Genomic DNA, 11798 nt, shown 5'->3' with positions numbered 1-11798 from the left:
GGGAGGAGCAGAGGAGCAGCAGGAGCGTGGGGAGAGGTTCAGAGCAGGGAGCCCTTGGGGCTTTAACAAGATTGGCCACGTGGGTCTGCACGTGGAGGCCAGGGAACCAGAGGCCCCTCTCAGCCTCAGGACCTCCACCAGCGACTCACCCGCACAAGCCGGGACACTAGGTGGGCGGCCACATTCCAGCCTTACCTGGCAGACCTGGGTCGGGACCGGCTGCTGGTTGACCGGGTGCCAGTCCAGCTCCTCCGAGTCGTGCTGGTCCAGGAAGTAGCCCAGGATCTTGCAACCTCCACGACGCTTGGGGGGCTTCCATCCAATGACCATATCATTTTTCCCACAGTTCAGGAGGATGAAATCATAGGGGGCAGATGGCGTAGCTACGGGGAGGCAGGGAGGGGAGTCCAGGGGCAGTCACCAAGCCTCCCCAGTGGGCGCCCACCCTGCTCTGGGGGTACCAACTTAGCCAGAGGTGCCCGCTAGTAACCTTGACTTTGCCCCTGGGAGGGCACCTGGTCAGGCATCACTGCATGGCCTCAGGCCACGGGTGCTTCCTTCCCAAAGGAAAGGGTGGTCTGGGAGGGGACGCTCCCGCTCCCCTCGGGGGCTTGTCCCCACTGGCCTCTGGGATTGACCCTCCAAGATGTGTGGTGTAAGCCCTGCTCCCTGCCTGGCCCCGAGCTGCCCCAAGGACTTACCCAGAGCCTGCTTGACCCTGATGGGTTCGGTGGCCGCTGAGCTCTCTCCTACCCCAGCCTCGCTCACTGATCTGACACAAAATTCATATTCTTTCCCCGTCTTTAGCCCGGGAACCGTGAACCTGGGAGAGAAATGTGCGGCGCTCAGGGATGGCCACCAGCTCGCAGACATCCCCAAACTTTCCAGAACAACCTTGTGGGATGAGTGGTAGCCCGCGTGACAGGATTCCAGGGTCTTACCTAGAGATACTGCCCTTGCCCCCAAAGTGATGCGCACACCTGCAGGGTGAAGTCCTTAATTAAAGGTTGGAGGAAGGTGGTCAAAGGGATGCACTGCCAGCCCAACCAGTCGCTCAGTGGTTGAGCATCGACCTATGAACCTGGAAGTCACGGCTTGATCTTCAGTGTGGGGCAGGCAGGAGGCAGCCGACCAATGATTCTCTCTCATCACTGATGTTTCTATCTCTCTCTCGCTCTCCCTTCCTCTCTGAAATCAATAAAATTATCTTAAGAAAAAAAAAAGGTACAAACTCCCAGTTATAAGATCAGTAAGTACCAGGGAGGTAATGTTCAACATGATAACTATCGTTAACTCTCCTGGTTGCTACATGAGAAAGTTGTTATGAGAGCTCCCATCACAAGGAGAATTTTTTTCCCTTTTCTTGTTATTGTATCTGTATGAGATAACGGATGCTAACTAAACCTATCATGGTCATCATGTCACAGTGTCTGTAACTTAAACCATCATGTTATACACGTTATACAGTGACACATGTCAATTATTTCTCAATAAAATGCTCCTAGAGCCCAGGGCTAAAATGTGAATGTGCTGGGGAAGGTACTGTTGGAGGCCCAGGTAGCTAACCGCTGAACCGTGCTCCCTGGTACATCTCTGGGACGTTGTCCTTGAAACACAAGTGGCTTTTATTATCTGCACGGATGCTGCGATTCTAAAACACGGAGTCCCTTTAAAGACCCCCAAAGAGAAATGTCATCCAGAAACATACAGGTTCACTCGGGGTTGGAGAAAAATGTTTTTCTCATGCAGCCCTTTGATAAAACCCAAATTGTGGACTTCTTTCTCCCTTTCCGTTTATCAACATTTTCCTGTGGCAAATCTTGTTCTACAGGGAGTTTGACCTCGAGGAGCCCCAAGGACTTAAATCAAGGTTGATGGTCGATACGGCATCAAGTTCCCTGCTCAGGGACACCCACCTCTAACGGGCAATATGCCTCTAAGAGAGAACGAAACACTGCAGGGATGATGGGCAGGCAGCCTGAGCAGGTGAGGCTGGGTTGACTCTGGACCAGCCCTTGTTGACCATGAATGACAACAGTGACAATAATGCATGCTTGTCTAGCACCCAGCTTCCGCCGAGTCTGTGTAAACTCAAGGCACTTGTCCGAATGCCCTCTGTTACTTACCCCTGTTTTGAAGATGAGGATGAAGTTGAAAGCTGGAGGGGACCTTATGGATCACACTGTCCAGTTCCTTCACTTTATAGGTTAGAAAAGCGCCCCCAAAAGGAAAGAGGTGTGCCAGGGGCACACAGCCAGTTGGGAACACAGCTGAGTCCCAGCACAGCACCATTAGGTCCATTCATTCATTCAGACACTTTTGAGCACCTCCTATGAGCCAGGTTCTGTGGGGCCCAGCAACATGGCACTGAACTGACCACCACAGCCCCACGGAGCTGCCTTCATGCCGTCACCCAGGCAGCTCTCCTGGGCAGCACGTCCAGCCTCTTTCCAGCCATGAGACATGTAACATATGACATGCTCATGAGTGATGAGCTCCTGGACTTACCAGAGGAGCTTGCCACCCTCCCATGTGTGACACATCCCCCAGGCATGTCACACCCTTTACATGACTCCCCTTCAGCCCCTGCCCCTCAGGAAAGTACACTCAATGCAAGTGGGGGGAGAGGTGCTACTCTAGGAATAACTCGGACTCAGAGCTAATTTGTCAAACACCCAGTTTCTCTCCAATTTGGACACTTCAGCAGTAACCAATCATGAGTGACCCCCGCAGCGGACTGGGAGGTGCTGAAGACCAGAGGGACAAGCTCCTGTCGCTTTTTCAGGGTAAGATGATCTCAGAGTTTGGGGCCCAGGTGAGAGGAGCACAGCCAGGCATGCTCAGGGCCTGCCCAGTTCACCACCTGAGCCCGTACCCCACAGAGCCTCTAAACTGAGCAAAGTCATGAGCCCAGAAGCCTCAAGGCTCACGGAGCCTGCAGGACCAGGGCCTCCGAGAGAGGAGGGGCCTCGGAGGGGAGTGGGAGCTGGAAAGGCAAGAGGACTAGAGTCTGAGCTGAGGCTCAGAGAGGACCAGTCCCTGACCAGGCAAGTGAGGGATGGGGTCTGAACCGAGGCCTCCCTGGTCCTGGAGCCACTGGCTGCCCTGCACCCTCTGCTCTCTGTATCTAAGCTCCTGGAAGGATGAGACCTAATGAGTCACCTCTGTCTGCAAACAGGAAGCCTTCCTCCTGTGTTTGCTGAAGAAGAGGCCATTTGGGTCAAGTCCTAGTTCCTTCATTTGCTAGATAAGGAATTCTGGCAAGTCACCTGACCACCCGGTGCCTCAGTTTCTTCACCTGTCCAGTGATAATAAAGATAATAGTCCTAGGATTATAGGATTGAAGGTAGGACTAAATGACTTAATATCTGAAAAGAGCTCAGAACAGTGCCCGGCACCCGGTACCGTGTTGTGAAATGGGCTTCATTGTTCTTATGGCGCCTCCTCGGAGGGTGCCCTGGTGCAGGAAGGGGTGTGGCAAACTCACTTGTCGCCCTGGATGGGTTTGTTGTTAACTGTTTGCCACTCGGATGATCCTGCCTCCCGGGAGTAGATGTAATATCCCAGGAGCTCTGAGCTTTCTTTCACAGGATCCCAGGTCAGGGAGACAGAGGTCTGCGTGTCGCGGAGAGCTTGAACTTGAGCTGGAGGAGGCAGGGTCGCTAAAGACAGAAACATGGACTGAGTAAGGATGCTGAGTTACATGGTACTAACATGACGGGGAGTGGTGGGCTGTGGGTTCCAATGTGCCCCGGGCTTTGGGCAGCTCTTTCCTTGTCCCAGAGGCGTGCCCCAGACTCGTGTATTCCCAAAGTCCTCTCCCCTCTTACCTCCAAACATCTCCACTTCCTCACTAGGGCTCCAGTCATCAATCCTTACAATCTTCCTCACTTAGAAGTCACCAGGTCTGCAGTTTTCCTCAGTGTTTATCTTCAATCGCTAGAAAACTTGACTTTCTTTCCTTGAAATTTCTCTATTGACTTTCCTGGCTCCCTGAGACTATGCTCCTTGAAGTACGGACTGCCCTGATTTGTTAAATGGACAGATGGATGGATGGATGAATAGATAGATGGATACATGAACAGATGAACAAATGGAAGGGTGGATGGATGGAAAAATGGATGGATGGATGAATGAATGGATGCATGGATGGATGGATGGATGGATGGATGGATGGATGGATGGATGGATGGATGGATGGATGGATGGATGGATGGATGGATGGATGGATGGATGGATGGATGGATGGATGGATGGATGGATGGATGGATGGATGGATGGATGGATGGATGGATGGATGGATGGATGGATGGATGGATGGATGGATGGATGGATGGATGGATGGATGGATGGATGGATGGATGGATGGATGGATGGATGGATGGATGGATGGATGGATGGATGGATGGATGGATGGATGGATGGATGGATGGATGGATGGATGGATGGATGGATGGATGGATGGATGGATGGATGGATGGATGGATGGATGGATGGATGGATGGATGGATGGATGGATGGATGGATGGATGGATGGATGGATGGATGGATGGATGGATGGATGGATGGATGGATGGATGGATGGATGGATGGATGGATGGATGGATGGATGGATGGATGGATGGATGGATGGATGGATGGATGGATGGATGGATGGATGGATGGATGGATGGATGGATGGATGGATGGATAAATAGACAAATGGATGGATGAATGAATAGGTGAATGGATGAGTGAATATATGGCTGGTGCAGGAGCCTCCTTCTCTTCCTACTTCTCAAACTCTTTATATATCTTTTGGGGCTCCCCATCTTTTTTGTCCCTAAATGCGGGACTCCTCCAACTTCTGTTCCTTGACTTGTTGTATTTTTCTTCTCTCCTCTCATCTATTCCCATGCCTTCAACCCTCACCTCTCTGCAGGTGACTCCCCAGGCTTTAACTCCAGCCCTGCCCTCTCCCCCGAGTTCTAGAGCTCATCTTCCATTCTCCCCAGACACTTTCCCTTGTGTTCTGGTGGTGCCACAAAGTCAACAGGAAAAGGCTGAACTCAGCACCCATCCAACATAAATCCAGTTTTCACCCAGTGCCTACGCTGAGCCAGGCTCTGCACTCGGCACAGGGGATGTACTGAGAGATGGACTTGAGGTCCTGGGCAGAGGAAGGTCCTCTTAACAACTTCAGCCTCTCGGGCTGAAGACAGTGTGGCAGCGGATGAAGCCTGGATGGAGGGGAGAGGCTGGAAGGAGGCCACCCAGGGACCCCATGTGCACAAGAGACCTGATTCTACCCAAAGGCAAGAACTTGAGCCGAGGATTCCATGGCATGGAGTAGTCCTCAGGCATTAAAATCAGGACTTCAAGGAGGATTTCATGACCCGAGGAAATGTTTGCAACATAATGTTTACTTTTAAAAGCAGAACGCAAAGCTCTTCTATGGTTTGATCAGACTTTGAAAAAGATGCATGGATATGCGTGTGGTCAGAAGGCCAGAAACCCAGGCATCCAGATGCTCATGGTGGTTTCCCCTGGGCAGTAGGAACATGGGGTAGGAGGTGGGGGCACTCTTTTCTTTCTGTTTATCAATTTCTCAATTTATTCCTCTTTCCCTTCCTTCCTCTCTCACTCTTTTGCTTTTTGGGGGTACTTTCCCATTTTAACATAATTTTACTTCTAGAATACAAGTCAATAGCTTTTCTTTTTCCTCCCCTCCTCCCCCATCTTTTCCTCTCCCTTCTTTTTTTGGACTGTGCTGGAACCTTGCCCCCCGGCTAGTGGTCCAGAGACAGCCCACACCCAATCACAAGCCACTCACCGGCCAGGCCCCAAATCAGGCCTAAACCTTCGCTGGACCAGAACGAAAGAAAAACCCCACTGGCCCACCAACCCATTCACACTTATTGTGAATATGTACACTCATTTGGCAGGAGAGGACACCAGGTCTGCCGCTCTGAGATGACGTGCCCAGGCCCATGCCGTGCTGAAGATGAGAGCTCCCTAGCAGGTGAGCCAGGGCTCGGGTGGGACAGCTGAGCCCCCACCAGGGAGGGGGCAGGAGGCCTGCTCAGGAGGCAGGAGTGGGTGCTGGCTGGAGACCTTTAGAACTAAGGGGCCACTTGGTCACACTCAGCACCTATGCTGGACCCAGATGGATTCTGCAAACTGTGAACTGTGGTTTGGAAAGAAAAGCCTGTGCGTCCATGAGCCCTCTGCCCAGAGAAATGTGATGGCTGTTGTCCTGACACTTCCCAGGCTGAGGTCATGCTGCTTTTCAGCTCCGTGGAGGTAGGGGCGGTCAGGGCCAGGGAAATGGGCCTGGGCCTGGCCCTGTGGCCTGGGGTCTCACAGCCCCGAATGCTGACAGCCCACCGCCCGGGCCCGGCCTGCCCCGCCCCCACCCATCCTCTGTGCCACACAGGTACCTGGCTTTCCCCGCAAGGCGATGGGCTCGCTGGGCTCCGAGGGGTCGCTCACGCCATACTGGTTCATCGCTCGCACCCTGAAGACGTACGACTTCCCTTTCTCCAGATCCAACAGTGCGAATCTTGGGGATTTCACAGGAGTTTCTGTGCTGATGGCCTCCCAGGTGCCACTACCTATGACCGACTGACAAAGGAGAGAAACTCGCGTTGGTTAAGCAGCTGCCGGAGCTGCTCTGTGCTGCCCACTTCCCACACATGTTCTCACTAACGTTTATCCCGGCCAAGGCTGCCCCCGAACGCCCGAGCTCTGGATCCACCTGCCTTCTCGCCATCTCTACCTGGATGCCCACTGAGCATCTCACCTGCAACATGTCCAGAACTCCACCCTGGAGCGTGCCCCAAACCGAAGCTGCCCACACGAGTTAGGTTTTGCTCAGGCCCAAACCTCTGGAGCGGTCCAGGACTCCTGCCCTCTTTCCCGCACACCCCAAATATGCTCCATCCCCAAATGCAGTCGGCTCTACCTTCAAAATGTATCCAGACTCCAACTATGACTTACCACCCGCAGGTCCCCTGCCACAACCTTGATCCAAGCCACCATTGTCTCTCAGATCTGAGTTATTTTAATGGCCTCCTAGCTGGTCTGCCTGTTTCTACCTTTAATTCCCTTCAGCCTTCCTCTCCAAATGATGGTCTGAGGCCTTCTTTTACAACACAGGTCAGGGGTGTGCTGATCTGCTCAGAACCCTCCCCAGCCCCACATCTCTCTTAGAGCAAAAGCTTCTCTAGGGTCTGGCCCAGGGGTGGGCAAACTTTTTGACTCGAGGGCCACAATGGGTTCTTAAACTGGACCGGAGGGCCGGAACAAAAGCATGGATGGAGTGTTTGTGTGAACTAATATAAATTCAAAGTAAACATCATTACATAAAAGGATACGGTCTTTTTTTTTTTTTTTAGTTTTATTCATTTCAAACAGGCCGGATCCGGCCCGCGGGCCGTAGTTTGCCCACGGCTGGTCTGGCCCTTGCCACCTGTCTGGCCGCATGTCATGCTCCCTTTGTCCACCCACCATGGCTCTGTGCCCCCTGCTGCTCCTTGACGGTGTTAGGCCCAACCCCTGCCTCTGGGCCTTTGCACTTGCTGGTCTCTTCTCCCTCCTCCCACCCGCCCCCCAATGTTCTTCCCTCAGAAATCTCTTGGCTGGCTCCTCATTTCCTTTAGGCCTTTATTCAGAACTCACTGTCCTGGGGAGGCCTCCCCAGCCCTTCCACTTATGTCAGCAGCCCTCCCCTCCCTGCCTTATGTCTTCCTCCTCAGGGCTACCACTAGCTAATGTGCTAAATATGTTACTCATCTGTCTTGTTTATCATGCATCTCCACTCCCTACTTGAATGCCAGCTTCAGAGGCAGGGGTTTTGTCTGTACCTGGGGCCAATGACAGTACCGGCACACGGGAGGTGCTCCATCTATGTTTGTGGGATAAATACTAAATGAATAAATGGATGGTAGGTGTTAATTTCCCCACTGATGGGAAACACAGGTTCAGGGAGTTTTGGTAACTGGGGAGAAAGTCATGCATCTAGTAGCTTGTGTATTTGGTATTTAAGCTCAGGCGTGGGTGCCCCCAAACCTGCTCACTCTCCACAGTGCCAGGGTCCTCAAAGGCAGCCATAAGTTCTGCGTCTCTGGGCAGATAGAGGGTGAAGAGCTGAGGGTGATGCAGGCTGGCGAGGCACCCAGAGGCCACTCTGCTGAGTCTGGGTATGAGACTTAAAGCTGAGAAGCACCAGGGGACCCCTGACCCTCCCTGCCTTCTTTGTGCTCCCCCACCACTCCCACCCCAAGGCCCACCCAGCTGCCGGTGGCCTAGAGCCCAGCGAGGCAAGAAATCGCCAGAAAACCAGTGAACATTTCTGAACACTGGTGCCCCGGATTCTGTTCTAAGTCTTAGAGGCTTTAATTAACTTGATCCTCATACTGACCCTATAAAGTGTGTACAATGATTATCTCTATTATATAGGAGAGAAACTGAGGCAGAGGGAGACTAAATAACCTGCCCAAGGTCACACAACTAGTAAGTAGCAGAGATAGGATTTGAACCCAGGCAGTCTGACTCCATGGTCTAACCACCAGTGGTTCTCAACCTTCCTAATGCCGCGACTCTTTAATACAGTTCCTCATGTTGTGGGGACCCCCCAATTTCATTGTTATAAATTAAACATAATTAAAGCATAGTGATTAATCACAGAAACAATATGTAATTATATATGTGTTTTCTGATGGTCTTAGGCGACCCCTGTGAAAGGGTCGTTTGACCCCCAAAGGGGTCGCGACCCACAGGTTGAGAACCGCTGCATTAGACAGACTCCACAGCCTCGCAAAACAAATCCTCAGTTCTTGGAATAGCTTTCCTATGTCGGAGAAATAGATCACCCGTGAGTGTGTGAAAAGAGGCCCATTTGGGCAACCAGAGGCAGAGATGCCTCCCTGGAACCTTTTACTCATTGATCCACTAATCCTGTACTGTCTGCCTACTATGTGCCAGGGTCTAGAGCATCTCCTCGGGAAGTGTTCACAGGCCCATGGCTGCTGGCCTGGGCTGAGTGCTGCGTCTTATTTCACCCTCACGGGGGAGGATGTCATTCTTTGCGGAAGGAAATGAGGTTCAGAGAAGTTAGGAAATGGGCTCGCGCAGCACAAGTCAGATGGGAATGATCTATCACCACACTGTCCTTCTCCATTGTGACATCCACTCCACAAAGCTGCCCCCTCCCAGACACCTGCTCCCACCCTGTCCCCGGTGAGAACGGCCTCCTCTACACCCCGCCCCGTGCCCTGTGAGTGCCGCCACCATGACCCCGGCTGGCGTGGGCCTGCCTGGCTTCCCTCCCGTCATGGCTCTGGCCAAGAGGACTTGTGTGGCCTGATGCATGGCCCGATGCCAGCCAGACTGGGGGCGGGGATCTTACTGTTGTATTGTTGTCTGTGTCTCTTAATTTTGTGTGTTTCTGTGAATAGCCTCAGGCACCACCATCAGAAACTGCCTCTAGGGCTGGAGGAAACCTCAAAGGGCCATTTGCCCCCCTGCTCCTGTGAAGGGCCAGCTCAGGGACCGCTCTTCCGTGCTCTGAAGGCCTCCCCAGGGGACACGGCCTTGCCCGGGGCTCTCGGCACTTCCCTGACTCCCCACAACCTGCTCCCACAGCAAGTCTATTTCTCAGGCCTTGGGGTCTCCTACCTTCTCCAGGAAGTATGTCAGTGGAGCTCTGCCCCGGGGTCTCGGCTCCTCCCAGCCCAGGACCGCGTAGGCCTCACGGATCTCGCTGGCATGGACATTGGTTGGAGGCGAGGGGATGGTCACGAAGCCTAGAATCAGAGTCATCCAGGGCAGAGATGAGTGAGCCCTTAGAGACCCCTAATCTCAGCCCCTCATTTCGTAGAGGAGGAAACTGGGGCCCAGAGAGGGGCAGGGACTTGCTCCAGGTCACCCAGCAAGGCCGGCAGAGCTGGGGCCAGAAGGCGGGCTTCCCGATGTCCTGCCTAGGACTCTCCACCCCGTCCATGAGGGGCACAGCAAGACGGGCCACCCTCACCTGAGAACTCTGGCTCCTCCGACTAGAACCCTCCCTCACACCCCCCAACCTCCAGGGACAGCTTCCGTCTCTCTGCCGGTTCGTGGACCAGTTTCCAGAACCATAAAGGGGCTGGAGTCTTGAGGCAAAGGGTCAGGAGGTTCCCACGTACCTTCCAAATCATCTGTGCTGATCACGATCTTGTTCCCCAGGTCAAAGGGGATCTCTAGGATGGAGAATGGAGCAAGTTGGGGGAGAAGTAGGGGTGCAGGGTATGTGGGGGCTGGGTCAGGAGGGTCTGGGCAGGACCTGCCCTGCTCAGGGGTGCTGATTCCTCCCCCAGTTCCTGGCCGTGGCCTTTCATTGTGTGACCTCAGGGAGGTCCTCTCTGGGCCCCAGTATTCCCAGGGGTCCAAAGTGGAGCACTGCTGCTCTAGAGCTTGAGGGATACCCTGTCCTCTCGGGAGAAACGAGGACCGAGAGGAGGAGTGATGTGTCTGGGGTCAGAGACCTTCTGTGTCCCCTCCCTTCCCCAGGGGCTCGAGAGCATCTGTAGCGGTGCTGTGGTCCTCCCCCCGCTTAGCATCTCCTATGGACGGGTTTGTGCTTCCTCCATCAGACCACCTGTGCCCTCCCCGCAGGCCGGGGGTTCCTAAGGACACACTGTGTTTCTTCCCACCGACTAGGCTCCTGAGGCCCTGTCTCCTCCATCGGATTAGAGTCCCTGAGGCCTGGGCTGGGCTTGCCCTCGGAATAGGGTTTGGAATGGGCTGTGCCACCCGTCTCCTGAGTAAGTCAGTCCCTCAGGGCCTTGCACCCACCTGTCTTCCTCTGGGCTTCATTGGGGTCGCCCATGACAACCGATTCTGAGGCCTTGGAGGGGAGGCTGCTGCCCGCCTTGCTGACGGCTCTCACCCGGAACCGATAGCTCTGGCCTTTGACGAGACCTTGGATTGGGCACCGACAGGTCCCGCCGGGGGCCTCATGGCAGGGCACCCATTGCCCAGACTCGCCCTGGCACCTGTGGGAGAGACGCCAGCTTCAGCCCCTGCCTGTGACTCACGCCTTCCCTGTGTGAGCCTCTACCAGGGCCGTCTCCCTGTCCGGGGCTGCCTGCGAATTAAGCCTGCTCTCCAGGAGGTTGGGGTCATCCTCCACCTCCCGTGATGGAACTTTCCATGCCATTCATGGAGCTGCCCAGGTGGCTGAGCCGTGCTGTGCCCTCCACACCCATCAGCTCATTGAGTCCCAACAGTCCTCGGAGTCGGGTGTGATGACTGTCACTCTAGCCAGGGACGCACAGCTCAGAGAGGGAGAGGACTTGCCCAAGGTCCACAGCGCGTGGGTGGTGCAGTTAGGCTTTCACCCGAGGGCTGTCCGTGCCCGAAGTCGGCGTGTGGTCCAGATTGACCCTCAGAGCTGGGCACCATGCCCTCAGGTCACTTCACAGCAACATTACGGGTGGGATGGGGCAGTGGTCACCAGACTCCACGCTAATGAGCAATGTGACTTTGGGCAACGTCATTGCCCCATGTATGTTTCCTCATCTATAGATCGGGGCACCCAGGAGGCCCCTGCCCCTTAGATGGGGAGGTTGGAAGGACGCAGTGATCAGGCGCGGAGCCCCAGGTACACGGTCCTTGAGCCCGTCAGTGACAGGACTGCGTGTTGCGTCAGGCTTGGACCTCAGAGCTGGCGGCGCTAAGGAGGCGGGTGCCCCTCCCTCTGGGGTCACAGCCACTCTGTCTGTCACTCAGGAAGGGAAACAGTCAACAAGGGCACATGTGTCGGGTTTCAGGCACTTAAT

The 11798-nt window shown here is 54.3% G+C and overlaps 1 protein-coding gene across 1 annotated transcript in view; it reads right to left on the bottom strand.

Moving 5' to 3' along the window:
• MYOM3 (myomesin 3) overlaps positions 1–11798 on the bottom strand; it is a 54088-nt gene that overhangs the window by 23629 nt on the left and 18661 nt on the right. Inside the window, exons 12-18 of the mRNA XM_005875199.2 lie at positions 10813–11012; positions 10164–10217; positions 9658–9785; positions 6420–6603; positions 3488–3662; positions 702–823; positions 196–383 (exon numbers count right to left, since the gene is read on the bottom strand). Coding sequence (XP_005875261.1) covers positions 196–383; positions 702–823; positions 3488–3662; positions 6420–6603; positions 9658–9785; positions 10164–10217; positions 10813–11012 — 1051 coding nt within the window. The remainder of the gene's footprint in view (positions 1–195; positions 384–701; positions 824–3487; positions 3663–6419; positions 6604–9657; positions 9786–10163; positions 10218–10812; positions 11013–11798) is intronic.

The sequence above is a fragment of the Myotis brandtii genome, unplaced genomic scaffold (genome assembly GCF_000412655.1).
Source record: "Myotis brandtii unplaced genomic scaffold, ASM41265v1 scaffold456, whole genome shotgun sequence".
Taxonomy (NCBI): domain Eukaryota; kingdom Metazoa; phylum Chordata; class Mammalia; order Chiroptera; family Vespertilionidae; genus Myotis; species Myotis brandtii.
This window is presented reverse-complemented; position numbering and strand designations above follow the sequence as displayed.